This window comes from Propithecus coquereli, unplaced genomic scaffold (genome assembly GCF_000956105.1).
Source record: "Propithecus coquereli isolate 6110/MARCELLA unplaced genomic scaffold, Pcoq_1.0 Scaffold605, whole genome shotgun sequence".
Taxonomy (NCBI): domain Eukaryota; kingdom Metazoa; phylum Chordata; class Mammalia; order Primates; family Indriidae; genus Propithecus; species Propithecus coquereli.
Genome location: NW_012152008.1, coordinates 617,307 through 643,396, shown reverse-complemented (window position 1 = coordinate 643,396; position 26,090 = coordinate 617,307). Strand labels below are relative to the sequence as shown.

The 26,090-nt window shown below is 53.0% G+C and overlaps 1 protein-coding gene across 1 annotated transcript in view; it reads right to left on the bottom strand.

Annotated features, from left to right (window-relative positions):
* INPP5D (inositol polyphosphate-5-phosphatase, 145kDa) overlaps positions 1-26,090 on the bottom strand; it is a 46,829-nt gene that overhangs the window by 9,432 nt on the left and 11,307 nt on the right. The window contains exons 7-18 of the mRNA XM_012659325.1: positions 24,476-24,672; positions 23,941-24,058; positions 20,716-20,812; positions 20,157-20,295; positions 19,719-19,827; positions 19,485-19,573; positions 15,255-15,336; positions 11,934-12,023; positions 9,930-10,043; positions 8,555-8,637; positions 5,815-5,902; positions 2,232-2,381 (exon numbers count right to left, since the gene is read on the bottom strand). Coding sequence (XP_012514779.1) covers positions 2,232-2,381; positions 5,815-5,902; positions 8,555-8,637; positions 9,930-10,043; positions 11,934-12,023; positions 15,255-15,336; positions 19,485-19,573; positions 19,719-19,827; positions 20,157-20,295; positions 20,716-20,812; positions 23,941-24,058; positions 24,476-24,672 — 1,356 coding nt within the window. The remainder of the gene's footprint in view (positions 1-2,231; positions 2,382-5,814; positions 5,903-8,554; positions 8,638-9,929; positions 10,044-11,933; positions 12,024-15,254; positions 15,337-19,484; positions 19,574-19,718; positions 19,828-20,156; positions 20,296-20,715; positions 20,813-23,940; positions 24,059-24,475; positions 24,673-26,090) is intronic.

Here is a 26,090-nt window from a genome sequence, read left to right as displayed (position 1 = left end):
GCCAGGGATGCAAAGTGGTTTCCACGGGAGGCCGAAGCTGGATGTGAATGACGGCTACCTGGGGAGGCGGGTTAAGCAAGATTCTGAGGCCTCACAGGAGTTCAGTGACCGGTTTGTTATACCTGCAGGAGTTGGATTGTGTGGCCCAGAGTTGTCATTTCATGGGACATGTCCAACTTGTTGGTCTCAGCAAGGGACAAAACAGGCAAGCACTTCTGGTCAGGTCAGAACAAAGCAGACGTAACAAGGAGGCTTCAAAGAGCACGTGGTACTTAAAGCCAACCTGTTCGCTGGGCTTAATGGGGAACGGGGACCCCGTCCTCATTTCCGACTGTGGCTTGTGGTTGAGGAGATGCCAAGTCCCCATCACTCCAGTACACTGTCCTGCTAGACAAAGGAGCTCCCACAGGGCGGGGGAGCTGCATGCCCAGGGAGCAGCACCCCTCGATGGACTGGAGCTTCTGCATGTGGGAATCCTGCTCTTTCGACATCTGCGCTAGAGGCAGGAGACCAGCCATTGTCATTGGCAGCCTGGCACTTCACCTTGGCCTAGCCACTTACTAGCTATGTGGCCTGCCGCCAACCACACGACCTCTCTGTGCCTCGGTTTCCCCACCTACCAAAGGCAACAATGCTTGGCTCACGGGGCTGTCGTGAGAGATAAATGAGATGACGATGAGATGATCATTTTGCATATAATCGGGTGTATAGTTAAAGGCCAATTCATTGCAGGCGTTGTTATCTGAGTGCTTTCAAGCAGGCATTAAAGCGAAGAGAAGGCCGGGCGCGGTGGCTGACGCCTGTAATCCTAGCACTCTGGGAGGCTGAGGCGGGCAGATCGTTTGAGCTCAGGAGTTCGAAACCAGCCTGAGCAAGAGCGAGACCTCGTCTCTACCAAAAATAGAAAATAAATTAATCGGCCAACTAAAAATATATAGAAAAAATTAGCCGGGCATGGTGGCGCATGGCTGTAGTCCCAGCTACTCGGGAGGCTGAGGCAGAAGGATTGCTGGAGCCCAGGAGTGTGAGGTTGCTGTGAGCTAGGTTGACGCCATGGCACTCACTCTAGCCCAGGCAAAAGAGTGAGACTCTGTCTCAAAAAAAAAAGCAAAGAGAAAAAGGGGAAAAAATCCCACCTGTTGTCCGTGTGAAAGGAAGAAATACCTAACACAGTTTGGGCAGCTTTGTAGCTCTCACATCTTTCATTATTTCAAGCAACAAGTTTTCACGTGATAGATGCTAATGGGGAGTACAAATGTCAATTTCCAAGTTTTACAATTTTGGGCAGGATTAAGAGAAAATTACAAGTTACAGTCTAGACACTCCCTGGTGTTGTCACTCTGTTATTCAGGTCTCTTGGCCACATTTCCATGTTCTCATAATGGAGTGGTGACCACTTATATCTAATGAATCCGCAGGGTCTCCTCTGGGGGCAGACAGAGCATGACTCCCGAGGCTGATGTTTCGTGTCCGGTAAGGAAATACCTGCAACGAGTATTTGTCACCGTGCATGGCTGCACGGTGTCGCTTCTGAGAGCCACGATAAATGAATCCTCCCAACAGCCAGCCAAAGCCAGTAAGGGGTGTTTAACAGATCAGAAAGACCTGAGTTCAAGCTGCAAGGGTGTGGACGAACCCTGCCGGGAGAGGCTGCTGCCGTTTTGGAGGGTGGCTGAGCCGCAGTAGGGGAAGCCCAAGAAATGCACACAGGGCGAGGGTGGTGGCTTCTGACGTATGTAGTGGACAAAAGTGATCTGGAAGGAGCAGAGCCCTGGGTGGGTGCCGTGAGGGGAAGGTGCGGGTGCGTATGAGGATGTCTGCACGTGCGAGCGGCACCATGCAGCTGTGTGGAGGAACATAGGTCACATGAGAAATCCTGCGGCCATCGCTCCAGTCTCCTTCCCCGGGTCGCCAGGTGCTCATGGCCCCCGGTGGTGGAGGGGCGAGCGGGAGCTGCAGGACCCACAGGCTGGCAGACGGTGAGGGCCGGGGCCTGGACAATGCACAAGCCGCATGTCCTTGAACGCGGCGATCCGCCGGGTGTGGGGGTCTGTTGGGAGTGAGTCAGGGGAGGGGAGGGCCAGACTGTCCACGAGACCCTTTTTCCTATGCTGGATTTCTGCTCAGAGCCACAGCAGATAGAATATTCCACAGCTTTGCTGAGCGAAGGCGCACCCCTGTCCCGAAGGCAGCAGGCCTGAAGAGGGCGCCGCGGGGGGCTCGGCACTCACCATAGAGCTTCTCCCTCTTTTTGCCCTGCGAGGTCTGCAGCTTGATCTCCCCCCGGAAGTGGCCGGTCATCTCTCCATGGTGGGTGAGCGGCGTGTGGATGGGCAGCTGGGTCTCTGTGGCTTCCAGCCGGAGGGCAATGCAGCCCTCGCCTGGGGGAGGGGGACAGCGAGTGAGGGCCCTGCCACCTCACAGGAGAGGCCTGAGAGTCACTCTAACCCCAGTCCCCGCCCCGGGATGGTCCTTCGAAACTGAAACCGTGGCTCAGGTGACAGTTATTCAATAAACCCTTCAGAACAAGGCCTCAGCAATTTGGGGCCAATGTCTCAAACCTAATAGCATGATGAACTCCATGTGGATTCGTCAATGTAGAAAATAAATTATATCATAGAAAACTGAGCAGATATTATTAAACACTAATCTGATTCCTGTAGGGATGATAACGTCCCAAGGTTTGAAGCAATGCAGTAAATGACAGGCTGGGCATGGTGGCTCACGCCTGTAATCCTAGCACTCTGGGAGACCAAGGTGGGAGGATTGCTTGAGCTCAGGAGTTTGAGATCAGCCTGAGCAAGAGTGAGACCCCATCTCTATTAAAAAATAGAAAAAAAAATTAGCCTGGCAACTAAACATAGAAAAAATTAGCCAGGCATGGTGGCACATGCCTGTAGTCCCAGCTACTCAGGAGGCTGATGCAGGAGGGTCACTTGAGCCCAGGAGTTTGAGGTTGCTGTGAGCTAGGCTGACACCACGGCACTCTAGCCCAGGTGACACAGCAAGACTCTGTCTCAAAAAAAAAGGAAATGACAAAATAAGACCAGAAATGAGGATATATAAGCTTAAAATTTCTGCACAAAGAAAAAACTAAAACAAAAAAGAAACTGAGTGGAACAGCAGCTGCAGCCAGCGTCACAGGCAAGGGTTTTTTTTTTTTTTACCTGAACTGCACGAGGAACTTCTCAAAATCAAATCCCAAGGAGATAAACGGGCAGATAGCACAAACAGACATTTCGCACAGAAAGAACCATAGCTGGCTAATTTCAATAAATGGAAAATAGTCCGGCCTTCCTAACCATCAAAATTGCAAACTAGGGAAGCACCAAGGTGCTCTTTCACAGAATGAAATCAGTACGAACCAGGCGGGAGAAAAATAACCCCCATGCCAGCAAGGATCTGGGGAAACCTGTACGTGTCACGGTCAACTGAGGCAACCTGTACGGCAATCAGTTTGCTGCTAAATGCCATGTACACCACAAACATATCGATACCCCCCAACCCTGCAAACGTGTCCTACAGAGATGATCCAGAGGAATGCAAAATGTAGCTGAAGAGTGGAAACTGTCCACAAAGAGGTGCATCTTGGTGTTACTGAGAGCACCAACAAAGTAGCCGGCAGAGGCTCTACAGTAGCAGTAAGGGACGCTTTTAAAAATGAGGAGACAGTAAACCCATGGAATACTGGGCAGCCATTAAAAGGAACAATGAGAAGACAGTGTGGGTGTGATACCAGGTGAGGAAAGCAGAACATGCAATGGTATCTCTATGACGGTAAGTGTGAAATCCACGTGTGCCTGTGTGTGAGGACAGACGGGTAAAACCACGATGAAAATGATTGCTGCATCGGAGAAGACTGTCCGTGACTCCTTTTCATCATTGTGACATGCTGTCGTGAGTATGAACAGCACGGGGGAGAAACAAGGGAGGAATATGGTCCTCAAATGAGAAAATGCAAGCTCGCTCCGTGTACTGCCTGCTTCCTGCCACAGAGCTCCGGACATCCCGCTATCCGCGTGGATCCTCCTGCTCCTGCAGCCAGGGACTTCCGGGGCTCTGCCACCTCTGCCCTGGCTGGGGACCTTCTTATCAGTGCTGCCCTGGGAGGGGGTGAGGGTGAGGATTCTGGAGCCGGGCTGCCTGGGCTCAAGTCCAAGGCCACACAGTTACCTTCGACGAGCCACCCAGTAGCCGTGTGGCCTTGGACAGGTCTCTTCAGGTCTCCCAGACTCCTTTCCTCACCTCTCCAACGAGGGGAGTGACAGCACCTACACCCAGGTGTGGGCAGAGCCTGCACGGGGGGTGCCACGCACAGGTGACCCCGTGTCTACAGCCTCTTTCTCTCCCCTGGCTTCCACCAAAGGGCACATGCAAAGCTCTTCCACTTAAAACCAACAAGCGCACAAACACCTCCCCCTGCCCTAGCTCGCATCCTCCTCTGGCTCCTCACCCCCACCCCTCCCCAGCCTGACTACCCGACCCTCGCCCACCACGGATACCCCTGAGTCACTCTGCCTAAGGGACACTGCTCAGTCTTTGTTTTGTTGTATCTCTTGGGACCACACCCTCCTCTTGATCCGACCCTCCTCTGATGGTGTCCCCAGCACCACAGCCTGTGGTTTTCCTCCTACTCTGGCTGTGCCTTCCCGGCCTCCTTTGCCTGCGGCGCTCCAGCTGCCCCAGCAGGAAATGGAAACATCATTAACCGAGTGGCTCGAACCACAAGTTCAGGGTCATCCTTGACACCCCACTTCCCCACACCCACGCCCTAACAATTTCTGTACTCCGCATCTCTCGATTCTATCCTGTTCTCTCCCTTTTTACTGTCACTACTTTCATTCTGGCTCCCTCCCTCTCCTCTCCATCACGGCAAGCACAGATTTCCAAGATGTGACTCTGAACCTGTTACTGTCTTGCCTGAATCTTCAATGGCTCCCTACGGCCCTGGGGATAAGGTGTTTACCCTAAGCTTGGCTTGTTAGGAGCTGCCTCCAGCCCCCCTCCAGCCCTCTGCCCCTCGCCCTGTGCTCCAGCCACACTGCATGTACGAGTGCAAGGTTGAACCCGACTTTGGGCTACAGCCACCGATGGGCTGAAGACGGTACAACGACCTCTGGTCTCTCTGATGGGACAGTGGGTGGGGCTGCAGGCTCCACGAGCCTGCCCAGGCCGGGCACCGAGCAATGCTGAGCAAAAGACCAGAGAGCACGGGGCAGATGGTTCCAGCACCCCCAGCCCACACAGGGGACCCACCACACTCCAGCCCAAATCCCTCTGGCCGGGGGAGATGGTCCTCACGCAGAGGGCGTTTGTTGGGGGATGGAAGCAGTGGCCCGTTTGTGCCTGAGCGGGTGTTCTAGAGACTTGCCCAGCATGGAGGGGGCCTGCAGCTGAGACCTGAGGAGGGCAGCTGGGGACACATGACAGCAGAGCAGTGAAGGCAGATCTGGGTTCAAATTAGGGCTCAGCCAGTTACTACCTGGGCAACTTGGCAAGTCACTTGGCCTCTCTGAGGCTCCATTTACTCATCTGTTAATTTGGAGAATAGTCCCTGCTTTGTAAGGTCTTGCCAGGATTACATCAAGTAACACAGCAAAGCGCCTGGCGCAGACCTGACACGCAGGAAAGGCTCAACCAATGGGGGCTGCCGGTGGTTCTGCCCAGAAGCCCGATGGGGCGGGAAGGATGACCTGCTGGTAACAGTCCCTCCAGGAGCCCTGGGATGAGGAAAGGGGTGGCAGGTGGGCTTTCCCGGAAGGAGGTGCCACCCCACGCTCACAGCAGAGGCGGTACCCATCCTGGGACACCTACCGTAGGATTCATCGCTGTCAGAGGACTTAATGCTAATTAGGATGTGCTGGTCCAGCAGGTACTCAGGGTCTGAGATGATGGGCTTCAGCTGCAGAGAGAAGGCACAGGGTCAGAGTTGACAGGTGGGGGGCCGGTGGATGAGGGTCACCAGCCAGATGTGGGGAATGCATGAGAAAGCAGGACAGGTGTTCTCATCAACCAGATTCATGTCCGTGCTCTCCATGCCCAAGCGAACAGGAAGGAACCCACGTGCACCCCACAGCCAGCACGGCAGGGCCAACTTTCTTCCCTGCCCCCAACACCACAGTGTGCCCCAGGCCTCCTAAGCTGGGCTGTGCTCCCAGGTCCTAGGGAGAGAGCCTGACCCCAAAAGAGCCCCAGTCCATCGCCTCCCCTCCCTTCCTTTGCAGATGCCAGGGTCCCAGGGGAGGAGGCAGGCTGGACGCCCCTGCACCCCGCTCTGCCCCAGCTTCCACCCAGCACACAGGCCTGCCCCCGCCTGGGGAGGATGCGGCCGCTGTGCCGGCAGTGTCCTGTTAGGCCTGTGGCTCGGTGAATGACAGACACAGACTCCCCGCAGTCCAGCTCTGTCCCCCACCTCCTGCTGCCAGCAATTTTCAGAGCCAGGGCCTGCCTGTGCCGGGTGACCTCAGACCTCGCCAGTGCAGGGCCGGGCCCCTGCGCACCGGGAGGAGCGTTACAGACACGCCAGCTCCCTGTGCCGGACACAGTTCATGACTTTCCCACAAAGTAGGGCTGCTCCTCACGGAGACCGCAACACACAAGGGCTGGATAAAAAGGTCGCATGCTGCTGTGCTAGGCTGTCCCCTTCCTTCCCCTCCAGATACCGAAAGGCTCCCAGTGCAGGGCTCTGGGCATCATGCTGACCAATGGGATGGACTTGCTATGTCTCCATTCAGAAAGTTCCAGAACAATGACTAGAAATCGTGGTGAGGACTCTGGGGCTCCACAGCCACAGTGACCACTGGGCTCACTGACATGTGGTGGCATCTGGCTCTAAGTTAGACCCAGGGCAGGGTGGGGCAGGGCTGCGGATGCAGGAAGACCCGTCCTCCCGGGATGCATTGGGGAGTGGGGCATCAGACACCTGAACACCACATGTCTCTGGAGGACACACTGCCACGGTGGGGACTACCTGGGCACCGCAGCAGGGATTCAGGGGTGAAGAGGGGAGACCATCGGTGACAGGGGCAGGATTGGGGGGTCAGGGAGCAGAAGGTGCTGTGGGAACACGGGTGAGGCTGGAGAGGGAGGGGCTCGTTCCACTTGGCACCAGGGAGTCGACTGGACAAGAGGAGATGCTGGGATCAGATGGGCATTCCAGAAAGATCCATCAGGCTTCAGGATGCCTCGGCAAGAAGACAGGAGGGGAGAAGCCTCCTGGAAGGGGGTGGTGGGACAGAGGGGACAGGGGCAGGAGGAACGGCAGTGGGGATGGTGACAGGACGTGGGAGTGGAGGAAGACAGGATGCCCGGGGGTCCCTGAGGGGGACAGGGATGCTGGTATGTTCTCCAGCTTCACCAAGGGAGGAAATGATTGCTCGGGTTCTGTGAGGAAGTGGCTGGGAGAGGAGCAGGGGCAGGAGGGCGTGGGCTGGGTGAGGCAGAAACGCCTCCTTGAATCCCGGAGCCCCCAGGACGCAGGGGCCTGAAGACAGCCCCAGGACAGGGACTCCTGACAGCTGTCCCGGGTCTCAGCAAAGACCCCAGTCAGAGCCATCTGAAGAGGCCGGGGCCTCTAGGCAGTTTGGGATCACACCGTATCAGCCTGTGTTCCTGAGATAACACAGCCTTTCTATGTGGCCCAAGAGCTCGTTCCAATCAACGGTTGATGCCAGCCTGGGTAGCCTGGCCCCTGCAATGCCTGCGCCCACCCCAGCCTCGGGAGAGGATGGGTCCCTCCACCCGTTTAAGCCTCTGAGGGCACCTTCCAGGGGAGGCCCCACGACCCCTCCCTCCTGTGAGGGATCTTCCCAGCCCTGACTCCCCTCGTCACACCCTCCCTCGTGGTGTGAGAAAGACGGCGTCCTGCTGCTTTGAGCCCAGCACGAACACCTGGAGCACCTGATGGACTCGCACCCAGTGACAGCCACAGCTGCACTGTGGATTCAGCACCACAAAAACAGTTTTGGCAGAAAACCACTTTTCTGCAATAAAGACGAGTGTGTCCCTCTAAGGTCTGCTGCATGTTTTCGATTCCACCCCAGCTCGTACAGGGCCACGGACGGTCAAGTACTTCCTCCGCTCACAGTGCGCGGTTAGGAGCCAATGGACTCCTGTCTGTGACCCTACGAGCCAGTGCTGAATAGGTGAACAGCACCGAAGGGGAACCGGGGTCTTGGGGACTGTGTCCTAGGTCTGTCACTGCAGCCACACGACTGTGAACAAACAGCTCTCAGCTCTGCTCCTCCGGCTCCTTCCCCAAAACCACGTGGTTAGACGAGTCGACCTCCAGATGCCTTCCTGATCCATTAGGGGAACTGGGACCATTTAGGAATATTGGGGCCACTCACACCACTGCTGAAAAGCGTGTTTTAAACCACCTTGAACGAGAGTTCGCTCGCAGGGCGGGCAGGTGGGAGGACGGCGGCCTCTTCCACGTTGGGTCTGTGGGATTCCCGCTCCCTCTGGCCAGGCCCAGCCGTAGCTCTGCCACCGCCGGTTCCACTGGCCTGGGGAGTGAACATCCTCCCCGCGGAACGTCTTGCTCTCGAATTACCTTTGGAAGGGTCTCGCCAAACTTCACCACCAGCTCCCCCTCACTTCCTTCTTCATTCTCTCCTTCCTGACTCTTGACAAAACCTGTTGGAGGACAAGAAGTCTGGTTTTCAGAAAACAGAGCAAGAGCCAGACGGAAGAGACTCCTGGGGCAGGAAGAGGCTCTCCCTCCTTTCCTTCTTCCGGGGTCTCAGCGTAATTTCGGAGGCAGGCTTGCTGGGAATTCTGTTTTTGTGCAGGGGATGGTCATTTGCCAACACGGTCTAATTATTTTTAGGAAAAATCAAAGAGATTCCTCCTCCTTTTCGGTTCCTCTTTGCAACAAACCAGGCAACAAAGAAATCATCACATCACAGGCAAGAAGATTAGGAAACATGACAGCTCATCCCACGCCACTCAAGATAGCAGCCTTTTGAAATTCTAATTTAAGCTTCCTAATATGCTGTTTCCATAGAAATGTGTGCAAGTGTCTCGATAGTTTATTAAAAACACCCGCACAAAAATCCTCATCCTTTCTGGAACTGCTTTGACCCTGTTTGGAGAACAGGGGCTTGGGGCCTCAGCGGCAGAGGCTGCTCTGTCACCAGGCCTGGGCTGGGCCCAGTCAGAGAAGGAAGGGGCCCAGAGGGCAGAGTGGTAGCTGGTGGCACACGTCTTCTTCCTGATTTCCGGAAGCATCCCAGCCATGCCCTCGCAGAATGCGTCCTTTTGTGGCGTTAACACCCCCCACCCATTCTCCAGCCCCTCTCAGTGAGGAGAGCTAGATGCCGCACAGATCTTCCCTTGCCACAGAACAGCTTTAGACAATATGCCTAGAAATGTCACGCAGAAAGGGTGTTTCCTAAACACAGGAGGTGTGTGCTACATGCTGCTGGCTCGGAGGAGGCTGTCCATCCCCAGCCTGTTTTCAGCTGCTGTGGACGCCCTGAGAAAGATGCCTTGATCTCGAAAGAGCAGGACGCGGGAGCCAGGGCGACCAGGGGCGGAGGGCAGCCGGCTCCGTAAGCTCTGGGACTTTGCCCAGCACTCTCTGGTAGAGTCAGAGCCCCGGCTGGGGGAAAGCGAGGGGTTACAGCCTGCCCTGAGCAGGCAGGGATGGGAGCCCACTGCCCACGAGGGACTGAGGGGTCTGTACGTCGTGGGTGTCCCTGCTCCCAGGGCTGGGGCAGCAGCACTGCAGGCCACAAGGAGACCCCCTCCCAGTAACTGGGGTCCCCTCGGACCCTCCACCTGCAGCCCTGCTCTGACCCCTCGGAGCCCATCCGAGAGTCCTTCCCAGGGAGAGGAGAAATGGGGCAAAGTACCGCTCACAGAAAGGCATTTACGAGAACGAGCTGCAGCCTGCCCCACCAAAAGGTACTTCAGCAGCCACTCACTCTCCAAGCAGCTCGAGTGGAACTCCAGGTAGAATTTGGTCTGGGACTTGGTCTTCAGTGTGGCGTAGCACCTGAGAAACTCGATCTGCCCTTGGCTGTCCACAGTCCCGGGACCTGCAACAGGCAGAGCGGGGAGTCAGTCGCTCCGTGTGCTCGGAGACGGAGCGTTTCAAATCAGCCTCTCCCCCAAGGCTTCCTTCCCCTGGCTTCTCACTCCACGCAGGGCCCAAGGAAGGAGGGAGTCCAGTGGAAGGAAACATTTTCCTTGACATAAAGCTACGTCCAAATCCACCGCCCACGCTGAGCATCCCCGACCGTGGTGGCGGCCTTGCTGATGCACCCGAGCTGCCGCGGAAGCAGAGCAGAAAGAGCGAAGGGTTCAAGGAGCAAAGACGTCTCGGCCTTGTCTCTGAAGCTGCGTGGCTTCCGGGAACACCCTTAACCTCGCTACCGCAGTCTCCCCACTAGTTCCGGCAAAGAGTCTGCAGAAAGGCTCAGTCGCTCAGTGTCCACGTCTATTCAGGTTCCACGTCCAGCCAGTGCGGAAAGCCTGCGCTGTCTTCCTTAGGCTCAGCGGTCTCGCTCCTTACCCTGGGCTCCGTAAGCTCATTTGTATTCAATTAACTCGCTTATAACTATTAATTTGGACGACGCTTTTGCAAGCATCTTTCACCTGGTTTTAATCAAGTGTTCTGTCCTTCCATACAAATGCCGAGCCACCTGAGAGCAAGACCAAATGTTCCCCTCCTCCATCACCCCCTTCCTCCCTTCCTTCCTGTCTTTCTAAACCCCACAGCACTAGGCCAGGCTCTGTGTACGTCGATGGGCAATCAACGTTCAATTCAGGTAATCAGGATTTCAGAGCATCTGCCATGTACGGAGTCCTGGTGGCGGGGAGCCTGGTGCCGCGGGTGCGCTACCCACTAACAAGGAGAGGGCAGCGGCAACCCCAGCGACGCTGCAGGAACTCGGGCAGAGGGAAGACGGTGGAAGCCGGGGAAGAGGAGAGACCTAAAGGCTAGGAAGGTCATGGAAAGGCACAGCGGCCAGAGCTAGGAAGGAGACAGGCTGGTGGAGGAAGACTGGGATGGAGACGAGAAGTCACTCTGGGGCCATGGATGTTCGACCCAAAAGTGTGGAGAAAAGCCTCCCAGGAAGACAGTGTTCAGCCTCACCGACCCCCTCACGGCATGAAGGACACAGAGCAGGATGGTCTTTCCCAACCTATATGTGGCCCCCACTCTCAGCTTCCTAAATGAGCCCGGATTGTCTGCCGACCACGGAAGTGGGGAGCGGGCAGAGCAGATGACAGCATGGCCCCTGGTCACCCAGGCCAAGGGCTGGATGGGCACACTGCAGAGAATGCCTGGCCTCTGCTGGGATGAGGGTAGCCAGGGCTGAGCTGGATTATTCGAAAGATTACCTGCAAATCTAAGTATTATTTACACCAGTGTTTCCTAAAACTCAGTCATCTGCATCCCACCTTCACAATTCTTACTGTCTCTGCCCACCACGCACCTGCACTACTATTTACTTAATATTTTCCCTAAATAGACTTACTTTTTAAGTTTAAATGTGATTAAATAAAGTATGCCACAATACTAAATGGAAAATCAATGTTGCTTGCTTTACATAGAAGAGACAAATTTAAAATATATTAAATGCATCACTAACAAATATGTACCCATGTCCCCGCTGGGATCGTCTTTAGTGGTAGATAGGCCACACCTCAGTCAACATCGACTTACCCAACTTGTCAGACTGCGCTAAAACTGAGGCTCAGAAGGGTGACGTGTTTGCCAAGCAGAGCAAGTACATTCCCTGGACTGAAACTGTGACGTGGCTCGGACATGAAGAGCCCCGACCGATAGGCTGTGGACTTAGCTGGAAGGATGAGCCTTCGTCTAACGCAGACAACTAACTGCCGCAACCAGCAGAGAGATGAGTCCCCAGTGCCCCTTGTCTTTGAGGAACATAGAGAAAGGGACACTGCTTGTTGCTTACCATTCTTGGAGACAAACTGGGAAGTAACCCCTGCCTCAAACGTGGCAAACACAGGGCTGTGGTCACTCGTCATGATGTCGCTGGTACTTCCTGCAGGGGAGGGAAGGCATTTCTGAGCAGGGCAGGAGAAGCCCTTCTGGTGAAGCCAAGGGATGGCAATCCCAAGGCAGAAATAAACTTTCATTATGAATCCCCCAGAAATGTCACAGTTTTACACCTATTGTCCTTTAAGTGTTCAGCGAAAGACAGTGTGTACACTACCTTTTCCATAGGTAAAATAAACCTGTGCTAGCTTTCCTAAAGAGCCATGTGTTTTTTTTGTTTGTTTTTTTTTTGAGACAGTCTCACTCTTTCGCCCAGGCTGGAGTACAGTGGCATCATCATAGCTCACTGCAACCTCAAACTCCTGGGCTCAAGTGATCCTCCTGCCTCAGCCTCCCAAAGTGCTGATATTACAGGTCCGAGCCACTGCACCTGGCTGACTCATGAATTTTTAAATAGATTATGGCATGTGAACCATGGAGATTTTTATGCTCTAATCACTTTATTTTACTGATGAGGATCCCAAGTTGCAGAGTGGGATGAGGACTTACAGTCATTCAGCTCATCAGTGAGAGAGATAGGACACCTTCCCCACAGGACACCTTTCCCATCCCACAGTGCCTTGCAGGATCAGGAGTAGGTGATGAAGTATAGACACTGAGTGTAGACACATCTGTTAAAGAGCTTGGAGCTCAGATGAGAAGGGAAGGCACCAGAGTACATTTGCAGGGGAAGAGAAAAGGAATAGTTCTAGCAGACTGAGTTCTTTTGAGACAGCCAGTGGGAGATGTCTGGCAGGAACCTGGGCACTCAAAGCTGGAGATTTATCTTTAGATTTGGAGTCATGAAATTAGGTGCAAGGAGAAGCCATGAGGACATCTGGGCTTTTGCAGGGAAGATATGAAGGGTGAGAAGAGATGAGGATGAAATTCCAGGACACACCAACCATAAATGGGCAGGCAAAGGAAAAACTGCACAGGAGACCAAGAGGGTGATAAAGCAGATTTGACATTCTTTCCTATAAAGTTTTTACAGATTAGCAAGAAGAGATGAGCACCCCATTACTCAACCAACCAACATATGAACAGAAAATTCACCAAAGAAATACAGATGGCTAAGAAACATAAAAAATTTCCCTTGCTAAGGATCACCAGAAAGCCAAACTGAAACAATGAGATAGAATGGAGAAAGAGGTTGATGAGAAAGAAGAGAGTGGGGCCACTAGCTGTGGAGGAGGAGGAGATGGAGTTAAGCATCCAGGTGGAAAGGTTATCCAGGAAAGAAAGAGGATAACATTTCCTGGGAGGGCATCAGCCTAAAAGCTGTTTGGACACGAGCAGGAAGAAGTCAGAGAGGCCCAGTGCTGTGCAAAACAGGACAGGAAGGAGTTCAGGAGTTGGGTCAGCTGCAGGGCTACCAGTTCCTGGTGGCTACAGAGGAGAGAGTGGTCCAGGAAGAAGTTAAAACATCAATGAGCAGCTTTTTTTCAACGTTCTCAAAATATTTCAGATACGCATCAAACATAATAGCAATGGCACTACAATGTGCACTTAAACTTGGGAGGTAGACTGTTGGATGTGTGGCCCTCAATGAAACCACACCTCCCGGTAATCACACCCTCTGTGGCCTCCTACCATAGTGACTTTGGGCTTGGCCATGTGATTTCCTTTGGCCAATGAGACCTAGTAAATGTGAGGCAAACAGAGTCTTAAAAATATGAATAGTTTCCATAGGTGAGTCTTGCAGATAGAAACCCTAGACCAGGAAGTGAAGACACCTGCCCTAGCCTGCTGGAGGATGAGTTACCACTCTTCCCCCCATCCCCCTCCACCTACAGCCAGCCAGCCAACTCCAGATCCGAGTGGGCTCCCACCTGACCGTGCCCAGCCAACACCAAATAGAGCAGAGAGGAGCAGTCCAAATTCAGCCCAGCCCAGAGAATTGTGAGCAAATAAATGGTTGCTTTAAGCCACTAAGTTTTAGGGTAGTTTGTTATTCAGCAATAGATGAAAGGAATGGAAATCAGTTCAACATGTGAGACCAAAGTTAAATTTGTGGTTTGCCGGTCCCCAGAGAGAGTGGGAGCCAGGAAGGTGGCCACTGGGCAGCAGCAAGAGTCCCCCTGCCCCTCACTCTGAGGGAGGCTGGGGTCAGGGGTGCTCTGTTGGACAGGCCTGGGGTCATGAGCTGCCCATCTGGGGATACTAGCCTATGACTTATGTGAGGTGCACCTGGGGACCAGGACGACCCTCCTTTGGACACCACTGTCTGGGAATTTGAGATGTTGTAAAAATAATACCATGATTTTCAGCCCATAAAGTGCTGCAAATAATTCTGCCCAGTGAATTTTTAAGGTCTCACTTTGCAAAGTAATAGGAACTAATCAGTAGCTTTTAAGAATAAGCATTGAGGCAATTAAGAACTCCTTCAGCATACCTTAAACTTTGAGGGTCAACAGTTATTTCTTAATTGTTTATATAACTTATTCCATAATTATTTATTTTAATACTGTATATTATGTCTTTGTCATCAATTTAACTCAATTTATCTTTAAACCTCCCCAAATACATGTATGTACATTTATGATATGTATTAGGTTGAACCATATGACTTTCCAATAGTTGATCATTTTTGACAGATGAAAACACCACTTTCATATGGTTCCAATCTAATATGTTCTTTTCAAAAGAAATAAAACTGAATTTCTTTTTTAACAAGTGCGCCATAATACAAATGTCTCCCAAAGCAGGGGATATTTATTGTTGCAGCCCCACATGGGTGGGGACACACCAACTCTTTCAGGTCACCTGGTTAGGGCTGGGGGGAGTGCTCCCGTTTTATGGATGAACAGACAGAAGCCCTTTTTTTTTTTTTGAGACAGAGTCTCACTGTGTTGCCCGGGCTAGAGTGCCGTGGCGTCAGCCTAGCTCACAGCAACCTCAAACTCCTAGGCTCAAGCAATCCTTCTGCCTCAGCCTCCCGAGTAGCTGGGACTACAGGCATGCGCCACCATGCCCGGCTAGTTTTTTCTATGTATTTTTAGTTGTCCAATTAATTTCTTTCTAATTTTAGTAGAGATGGGGGTCTCGCTCTTGCTCAGGATGGTGTCGAACTCCTGAGCTCAAACAATCCGCCCGCCTTGGCCTCCCAGAGAGCTAGGATTACAGGCGTGAGCCACCGCGCCCGGCCCAGAAGCCCTTTCGTTGTAGGGCAGTCCTGGCTCCCAACGTGGTGCTGTTCTCCAAACCTGGTCTGCCTTCACCCAGTGTTTCAACTCACCATAGGACTGACACACCACGTGCACCAGGGGATACGACTTCCAGAGGACCCGGTCGCACCAGGAGGGCAAGTTGTACTTCATCTGCAAATCAAAGTCACAGGCTTTGTAAAATGCTTGCCGCTTATTTGTTAATCAGTAACAGAAAGCATTAACTGGTGGCCTCTGCAATCCCCGAATTCATCTGTGGCTGGCTCTTCGTAGAATCGCCCACAGGTGGCTTTAAACCCTTTTCATTGCTTCAATCCCAACTCCACTGCCGTGCCCCACACTTTCAGACATCCCGGACTCCTGCTTTAGACCAAGATCAATTCGCCTTGTGTTCCCTCACCTATCTTCCTGCCTACTTCAGTAGCTCTTGTATCTTCACGTTCAATTACTTTCTTTCTGACTCAGATGAACCCCTCTACCTGTATTTTCAACCCCAACTCTACTCGCCTTCTCCAGCTAACTTACTTTAATAACATACTCTAGCCAGCAGCCCCCCAACCTATTCATCCACCAGTCTACCTATTCATCTCCCCATCCACTCAACTACTCATTCGCCCATCCTTTCATCCACCCACCCAATCACACACTCATCCATCTACTTATCCATCCACCCATCCGATCAAACAATACCTTCTGCATGACAAGCCCCCTGCAGGGCCTCAGGCTGCAGCGGTGAGCAGGACATCCCTGGGGTGATAGATACGGTAAACTGGTAATGATAACCACCCCCTGAAAGCAATATTCTGACCCCCTCATGTTCTAGCTCTTTCTTCTCTATCTTCAAACATAAAGGTATTTACCTAAGAGCCTACCTCTGCCATATCCTTGATTACCTTCTCTTTTCTTCCTTTTACCAATTTTCTTCCAAAAATGCTCTATCGTCACTACCTCTACTTCTGAACCACTCACTGATATTTTTTTTAACTTGAGGTACAACTTACGTAAAGTCTGCTGAGCTTAAGTGTACAGACCGATGTTTGTTTACATTTGCTTACACCCATTTAACACTACCCAGAGCAAGATATAGAAAGTTCCCATCATCCCAAAAGGTTTCCTCCTGCCCCTTCCTTGCCAAAACTGCCACCTCCTAGAGGGGAACACTGCTGGGACTAACATCTCTGTTGATGTAAATGGACCCATTCAGTATATATTTTTTTGTGCCTGGCTCTTTCACCCATTTTGTTGAAACTTCTTTCATTTGTCACTGAAGTAGTTGGTGAACAAATGTACTAATCTCTCTTGAGTACACACTAAAGTGGAATTACTGAATCACAGGGTAGGTGCGTGTTTAGTATTCATGGATGCTGCCAAACAGTTTCTTTCTTTTTTTTTTTGAGACAGAGTCTCACTCTGTTGCCCAGGCTAGAGTGCCGTGGTGTCCTAGCTCACAGCAACCTCAAACTCCTGGGCTCAAGTGATCCTTCTGCCTCAGCCTCCTGAGTAGCTGGGACTACAGGCATGCGCCACCATGCCCGGCTAATTTTTTTTCTATATATTTTTAGCTGTCCAATTAATTTCTTTCTAGTTTTTGGTAGAGACGGGGTCTCGCTCTTGCTCAGGCTGGTCTTGAACTCCTGAGCTCAAACGATCCACCCGCCTCGGCCTTCCAGAGTGCTCGGATTACAGGCATGAGCCACCACGCCCGACCCAAACAGTTTCTTAACAGTGTAGTTCTCGGCGCCAGCTGCACCTGAGGACTGCCTGTGGCACTCTGTAAGCAGTCATGCGCCACAGGGATGGACTGCATAGAGGACGGTGGTCCTGTAAGACAATGAGGCTGAAAAATTCCTAACGCCTATTGGTGTCACAGCCATCATAATGTCACAGGACAGTGCATTACTCACGTGCTCATGGTGATGCTGTTGCAAACAAACCCACTGCACTGCCATGTAAAAGTCTGGCGCATACAGTTACTTACAGTATGTAATATTTGATAATGATAATAAATGACTTGCTCATTTATGTATTCACTATTTATCGTTATTTTAGAGTGTACTCCTTCTATTTATATTTTAAAGTTAACTGTACAACAGTCTCAGGCAGGTGCTTTAGGAGGTATCCGGAAGAAGGCATTGTTATCGCCGGGAATGACAGCTCCAGGCGTGTTATTGCCCCTAAAGACCTCTCAGTGGGACGAGATGTGCAGGTGGAAGGCAGTGATATTGACGATCTTCACCCCGTGTAGGCCTAGGCTAAACGTGCGTTTGTGACTTAGTTTTTAAAAAAAGTTTTAAAAGTAAAAAAAAAAACAAAAAAAACACAAAACTTTAAAACAGAAAAAAAACTCATAGAATAGGGATATAAAGAAACTATTTTATACAGCTGCACAATGTGTTTGTGTTTTAAACTCTTATTGCAAAGAGTCAAAAAGTTAAAATTAAAATGTTTATAAAGTAAAAAAGTTACAGTAAGCTAAGATTTATTATTGAAGAAAGAAAATGTTTTAATAAATTAAGAGCAGCCTAAGTGTACAGCGTTTATAAAGTCCGCAGTAGCGGCCACTAGTGTCCCCAGGCTTCACACGCACTCGCCGCCACCGACTGACTCGCCCAGGGGGTGGACGCAGACACCTGCCGTGAGTTACCGGGGCCTGCGGGGTCCAGCCCAGTCACGCTGTGCGGCTCTGCAGCCCAGGGCAGCAGTGTAGCGGGCTACGCCATCCGGGTTTGGGTAGGTGCGCCCCGCGACCTTTGCACAACGAAGCCGTCTAAAGACACATTTCTATCATTAAGCGACACGTGACTATTCTAACTGCCTTCTGGACATTTTCTGAGATTTCCCACTAACGTTGTATAATCAGTAAGTCTGAAAACAAGTTCTACTCTTTTCCTTCCAAGCCAGCTCCGCCCCCGATGTTCCATGTTTATCAAGGGCAATCAGCTCTTCCAATGCATCCTGCTTTTCTCTTTGCTTGCATTTTTACTGTTTTTCTCCCTGAGGCCCGAATTACTGCTCAGCTGGAAACACTGTAAGGGCCTCCTCATTGGTGCCCTGTGTCATCCTCATCCTTTGTAGTGATGTGACCAAACTTCTTTCTGTGCCACTTTGATGCCACCAGGGCCCAGCAGCACTTTCAGTGGCTTCCTGTTGCCTGTCACCCCCTGGCATCCAGGACACCCCACTCTCCCATCTCAGGCCCCCGTCTGTTTCAACGTAAGCCCAAGTCAAACCAGGCTATCCCGCGTCAGCCACACATGTGCCCCTGTGGTCCTGCCCTGACGGTGTCCTTAGGCCAGGTGAGCCCATCCACACAGCAGTCGGGACACCTCACAAGAGGGTGTCCTGTCCTGGGGTCTCGGCCTCATTCGTGGCAGCAGTTCTGAATGGTTCCCGCCCCTGCCAGTTGAGCCCAGGTGACGCCCAGGACTCTTTCAGACGACATCTTGAACTTGTTCTCCCTTTCCCTAGACGTCTAGCTGCCCTGGGTATCTCACCCCCGCGGACCTCTAAGCCTGGGGACCCTGCCGTGGGCTGGCTTCCCTGATCCTTCCCCGGCCCCGTGGCCGTTTCCTTTCCTGACTGCTCTTCAGTGCATTGGCCATCGCCACGTTCTGTCTCTAGTTACAGGTAATCGTGCACTTCTCTTGTCTCATCTCATGAATGAGATGACATCTCATTCATCTCTGCTCTCCCAACCCCTAAAACAGTGCCTAACTCTCATTAGGCCATCAGCAAATATCTTTGAACAAATGAATAAATATTTTTATTGCATCTTTCCCCAAACACTGTTCCTTGGAGCACAAGTGGCCTCATAAGATATTAATTGGTATTCCATGATCAACTGAGTGTTTGGCACACAGATTTCCTCATGGAGAACCATAACGCTCTTATGCCCATAAAGGCTCTGATAAGTCCTGCAGTGAAGAAACCTGTTTGGTGTTGATTCGCTTGGCAGTTTAGCAAGTATATTTGATCACAGGACTTTTTTTTTAATGAGCTTCCCAGTTAAGGAAATAATGGTTTAAAATCCTCTGGGGGGGGGGGAATCCTCTCGGAATCTTAGAAGACCTGGACAGAAGGTAAATCATAGGGGTTAATCAGTCCAGCTTGTTGCAGCGCACAAGATCAGATGCCCTTTTGCTGTGACACGCATCACCACTTGATTGCTAATGTTTGCTCTTTCCTTTCCTTTTTTTCGTTGCCTAGTGGAAGAGGATGCTTTCTACTTTCTGTTTGCCTTTGGGCACAGACACGAGAGGGTGGCGGTGGAGGGCAGGGACATTTCTGTGAAGAGGACTCACCCCCGTTGCTTTCTGCTTAGTGTAGGCGTATTTGTCCCGAGTCAGTCTCTCAAAACGGTAGGTCGGTGCAAACGTGATTTCTTCCTCCTCTGAAACACAGACACTTTGGTTTCAATTTTGATTCCCCAAGTTTCGCATCTGGTCACCTTTCCCCCCTCTCCAGGCATAATCCGCCCCCCGTAAGGATACTGGGGGAAGGGGAGATGGTCCAGGAGCCGGGCCTGGCGTTCTTACCAAAGTGCAGGAAAACCTTCTGCTCCTTCCTCTCTGTGAGCAGCTGGTCGTGGGACAGGAGATCCGCGTACTGCTGCTGCTTGATCTTCTGGATGATGGTTTCTGCCTCCTGGAACAAGGACATGCCCCGGCTGCGGGTGAGACACCCCTTCCCTTCCCTTCCCATCTGGCCCACTGAGGGGCCATGGCCAGGAGCTGGGTGACCCAGGTGGCAGAGCGATGGGAGAAGGGGTGGCCGTGACAGTCACGTGGGAGCTGGGTGAGAGCAGGGGGAACCGAAAGGAGAGGCCGAGGCTCCGTAGCAGGAACGGCAGTGTGTCCCCAAGGAAGTCGCTGTCTCCCAGCTCAGTCCTTGTGTCTCCACAACTGTCTGCCTGCAGCTGACTCAAGGACGCGTCCTGTGCAGCCCCAGCCCCAGCCCCAGGGGCGTTTCCTTACCCAGGTGGGCAGATCCACGCGGTAGTTGAGATCTCCCAGCCAGAAGAGGTGAGTGAAGCGGTGAGTGATGTTGAAGGGACTCAGTTTCTTGTCTCCCAGGGCCAGGAACCGGAGAATGTTCATATAGTTTTGGTTTCGCCTAATGCAAGGTAAAAAGCGGCCACCTAGTACGGGGTCACTGGTGCCGCACTGTGCTATGGGGCTCAGCTGCTCAGCAGGGAATCGGAATAGTGAATATTCTGGTAGGCAGCTGCCTTCATGAATCGACAGGCAGGACAGGCTTTGCTCTGTCAAGATGCCCCACGCGGTCTTCCCTTCAGTAATGGAGTGGTGTTGGGGGACATCAGGTTAACGACACAAGGACATATCTTTCCTAACCTTCAGACAAAATTCATCCACACGCGAGGTCACTATTGTGCTGCAGTTGCCTTTAGTGAGACCATGAAAAGCCCTGAAAGGCTGCGGGACCCCCAAAAGGTCCCAGGCGGGGGCTCCGGTGTTGAGGGGTGTGAGGTCGGTGGCAAACCCAGCTCTCGCCCCTGGGGAAGGGCTTCGTTACCTGAGTTTCTTTTCACTTCCTGAAGTCAAGTGGCTGTTCACAAACCCCAAGGAGGTTCCGTTGAACATGAAGGACACCCCCACAGCTCCTTTGTTCCCTAAAGGGAGGGGGAGAAAGAAGAATCAAAATATCAAACAGGTGGGGGGAGGGGGAGCAAGGGCAACATCCGTAACCTAAACATCTGTACCCCCATAATATGCTGAAATAAAAAAAAAAAAAATCAAACAGGCAAACCCGCGAGGGGTAGGAAGTCAAGGTAAGGCCAGAGTCAGAGGCAGGTGAGAGGCTCAGGGGGACAGGAAGACCACGATGCTGCTGTAACCCACTCCTGATGTCTCTCTCTAAAGTGACCAGTGCACCAAGCAGCCAGGGACAATTGATGGAAGCAGCCAGAAGCTTCCAGAATAAGATTCAGAAGGAGGTGACTGGGCTGGCAGCCTGACCTCCCTCCCAGTTCACTCAAGGCTCTAGGTGAGACCCAAACCTGCACTGAGATCACACCTTTTCAGCCTACGTTCCGATCTATTTTAGACTAGCGGTTCTCAAAGCGTGTTCCCCAGAGCAGCACCGGGGAACTTGCGGGGAGGCAAATTCTCAGGAACCCCCCACCAAGGCCTACTGAATCAGAAATTATGGGGTGCACCCAGTAATCTGTGTTTCACAAACCCTCCAGGCCATGAGTAGGAAAACACTAGCCCACTGCCAGCTAAACATGGCTTTTATATTTTTAAATGATTGGGGAAAGAAATCAAAAGAAAAATCTTTTGTGACATATTAAAATATGAAATTCAAATTTCAGTGCTCATAAAGAGCATTTGATGGGAACACAGCCCTGCCATTCACCAGGTATTGTCTGTCGCTGCTTTTAGGCTACAGAACAGAGCTGAGCAGTCGCCACAGAGACCGCATGGCCCACAGAGCCTCAAGTGTCACCTTCTGGCCTTTTCCAGAAAGTTTGCCAACCGCTTTGGGAAGCTGCTCTGCCCAGTACAGCAGCCACGAGCCACATGTAGCACTTGAAACACAGCCGGTACGAAATGAGGTGGGCTTAAGCATAAAACAAATGTCGGAATAGCGGCCTTGGTGAGAAAGGCAGGATGTGAAACATCTAATAACAGTACGTTGAATACCTAGTGAAATGATAGCATTTTGGATGTACGAGGTTCAATAAAGTGTATTACTACAATGACCTTCACTTGTTTCCTTTTATTTTTAATGTGGCTACTGGAAAACTGAAAAAGATCTATTTAGCTCCCATTTTATTTCAGCCGGACGGCTCTGGGTAGACGGTAAGCCGCAGGGACTGCGGAGGTCATCCGGCACGGCCAGCTCACGTCTCAGAGGGGGACCTGCAGCCTGGCCGACGCCAGTGGGAGGCAGAGGCAGGCAGGGCACGAGGCTTCCTGCCCTCCGGCCCCACTCCTGGAGGCCTCTCCTTCCCTCCCCGCGGGGCAGCCCGGGGGTGAACTGTTGGCTCTGAGGTCCACCTGGGTTTCAGTCCCTGTCCTCCACTTTCTTATCACTGGTTGTTGGGCAAGTTATGGAACTTCCCCGTAGCCTCAGTTTCTTCCTCTGTGAATGGGGAGAACAGTCCCTGCCCCCCCCCCTCGAGTGTGTATGTTCAATGAGGTTGTGCTCACAAAGCATTTAGCACCCAGCCTTACACACGGTGCGCTCTCAAAAAGGCCTGAGCCGTTCTCCGGGGCCTGTGCTAATGCTGGGAGCCATTTCCGGGTAGTGGAGAAGGTAGGCTGGCCCCAGGGGACAGGGGAGGGGAAGGGGGACAATGGCTGTAAAGCTCAGGCTCTGCCCAGGCCTCCTCCTCACCTGTCAGACTTCGGTCTCTGGGCCCTGCTCAGAGAGGCCCCCCAGCGCCCATCTCTGGTAGTGCCGGCGCCCGCGGCCGCGCCCCTCGCCCCTTTGCCGGCACAGCCGCTTTCCCAGTGTGCGCTGGCGCACGCGCAAGCTTCAGGCTGTGACCATGGTGCCAAGGCAGTAGCCAGAGGCCAGGCCTGGCCCGGGGAGGGGCGGGGGTGGTTTTCTGTTGCAACAAGAGACTCCCGCGAGGTGGGGGGCGAGGTGGGGGCCGGGGCCGGCAGGCGAGGCTGGAAGCCAGGAGAGGCGGGCCCAGGCCACAGAAGGGCGTGGGCACAGCCCAGGGCAGCCGCGCCAGCCCCACCTGCCACTGTGGCAGGAAGGAAGGGGGACGGATGGGTGGGGGTGGACGTGGGCAGTTTGTGGTTTGTCAGCAGAAAAGCTGAGAGCTTTTCCCATTCGATTGCAGCAGTTCTGTTTCCTGTTACCCCTGGGACCCTGTGCTGTCCCCAACTCCAACCACCAGAAACCGCTGGCCTCGCCCTCGACGACCCCAGAGGCCCCGAGTGTGCGCAGGACCCACACGCACCAACACACGGGCACGAGGACCCACGCATGCCTCCACTCACATACACACTGATGTAAACACACGGTCCGTGAGTCCATGGACTCACACACGAAGACTTGCATACGCAGGCTCGCCCCCACACACTCACACGCAGACGCACGTAAGCACGAACACGCACACACAGACTCGCACACTGACGAGCACACACGCATGGATATAGGGCACGCCCACACAGACTCACGCCCCACCACCACGAGGCCCTCCTGCTCTTATTTAGGTTCTCCGACGCACCCCAATTGGTCCCCACTGACTTTCGACTGATGTTTCCAGATCCACCCTGGGTAGTGAGGACCTGGGTCGGGGCCGGCCACCCCCAGCCTGTGTTTGCACGTAAGGTCTTACTGGGACACAGCCACTCCGTTCACTTTTCGTGGTGGCCGTGGCTGCTATCACGCTACAAAGGCAGAGACGAGCGCTTGTATATGGGCCGCGAAGCCTAAATTGTTTAGTATCTGGCCCTTTCCTGCAAAAGTCTGTCAACCCTGTGGTAGGTTCTTGCTACTCAAAGTGGGGTCCGGGGACTGACCAGCAGCACTGACACCACCTGGGAGCTTGTCAGAAACCTGGACTCTCGGGCTCTCCCTGAGACTGACTGAGTCGAGCCTGTGGTTTAGCCAGAGCCCCACAAGTGCTGGTGTGGACCCCGAGTGCGTTTCAGCTAGGGGCACCCATCATCCCGTTTGCCCAGGACCCTGTTCTTAATCCAGGAAGCCCAGGAGGGCCCGAATGACGCGGACGTGGGAGCCGAGGCAGAGCGTGCTGGAGGACCCCTCCCTGCTCACCCAGCGTGTTTGCGATGCCCGTCTTCACGGTGTCCGTGCAGATGTGGCTGATGCGGTTCTCGTGCTCTGGCTTGGCCAGCACCACCATGCGGATGTTCCAGAGCGTGTGGATGGCCACCTGGTGGGGAGGGACAATGTCGTGACCCTCGGCCAAGGTGTAGGGCTTGGACCCAGAGCATGGCGATTCACACTCGCCCCAGCCCCGCGTATGGGGTACCCCGTCTGCGATCCCTAACCTCGGGGGCACTCCTAATGATGCCTGACTGATGCGACAAAGCATCTTAAAGATGACAATGGGGCTGACTGAGAGCGGGGAAGACAGCGGACCCAGCGGTTTTCAGCAACACTCCACGGACCCCATCAATTTCTGAATACAGATGCGTCTGTCTGGCCCTGGAAGTGGGGGGCCCACTGAGCGCCCAGACATCTTTGAAGTGGAGAGGTGATAGGCTGAGGCTGCCCTCGCTTCTGAGACTCTCCCCCTGAGCAAAGCCCCCGTCCCGGAGCCCCACCCGGGGTGCGGCCAGCTGCTCACTGTTTTAAAAGTCACACTGGTGATTTCTTGCAGGGACTGTCTGAGGATCTCCAGCCACTCCTTCTCACCCAGGGGGTCCTCCTGGGTGCCGATCACGTAAATGTCGTGGGGAATGTAGTCGGCAGAGTCGTCCCGCGTCTTTCCCTGCCCCTTGGAGAGAAACCAGGACGTGATCTTCTTGGGAGGGGGGGCGTTACCTTCAACAGCAAAACCCAACACCAAGTGAGTCAAAGGCACATCCAGTCGACAGCATCAGAATTCAAAACAGAGAGTAGGGGACGTGTGGGGGGAGGTCACACGATCACGCAAGGGCATCCAGGCAGCCAACCAATGCGAGATGGAGACCCGAGTGCCCAGGATGTCAGCGAGGGGTGGAACTCAGTTAAGCCTCCTTTTACAGATAATGTTAAGTTTCAAATAGAAACACTGGAAGATTCCCTGATGCCATACACTGTCCTACGCTTTGGGGCTGCCATGGCAATTGAGACACAGTTTTGTCCCTCAGGGAACTTCCATTCTATTTCAGAGACAGCCAAGTAAACTGACAAGTTTAGGATAGCAGCGTCTACCTCATTGTTAGGAGACAACAAAAGCTCCCTTGCAAGGGTCAGAGCCCGGCCCAGAGCTAAGATGCACAGTGGTAGCTAGAGAAACGGGAAGAACGTGGAAGCCCCCCAGCCCCATTACGAACTGAACTGGAACAGCTTAATCAAGGAACAATGAAAGATCTGCTTCTCCCACAATGCCCTTAAATGATGAGCAAACTTTTTCCCCCAAAAGAGATAAGCTTCTCAGCCCACAAGTGCCAAGAAGCCAGGAGTTGGAGTAACTTGACCTCGGCTGAATTCTGCCTCCTCCAGTGGCTCCCAGTAAGCACACAAGCCCAGGGGGCTGGCCTGTCACTGCTTTGCAGACCCTCCAAAGGGTCTCCTGCTGTCCTTGTGCAACAGGGACCAGCCAGCTCCTTCCACATGCCTTCCATGCGAAGGCCCCCTCACCCCCACCACTGTGCAAAAGACGGCCCTGACCATGTCCGCAGCAGAGGAAATCAGGCAGCCAGTAGGAGACACCAGGCTCCTAGGGCACTGGCCAGGGCTCTCCTTCAGTGCTGCTTGGCCCCTGGGACATCTGGGCTTGCACCGGCAAGGCCGGGAGGTGTGAAGGCACAGGGAGGGCTGACGCCATGCAGAACCGGCTCAGGAGACCAGCAGAAGCCGCTGGGACCCGGAGCCTCCTGCCTTCCCTCCTGAAGCCCCGGCCCGTCCTCCACCAAGCAGGCGGGACACAAGTCCCATGCTGCCGACTCATTTCCAGAGGGTCCCTGCCCCTCCAGGAAGGGCTGCTGCTCTCCCCTCCTCCCAACGCTGCTGGGGTGGGCCTGATTCTGCTCGGGACAAAGGGGAGGGGACACAGGGCACCCAGCTATATTAAAATTTCAGATAAATGGGGAGTTTTTAGAATAAATATGCCCCATGCAATAGCTGTTTATCTGAAATTCAGATTTAACTGGATTTCTACCTAATAATTTATTTCTAGCTGAATACTTAAACTAAAAAATTACTTAGGATCATTTATACTTAGTGTAATATGTATATTTAGCATGTAAATATATATT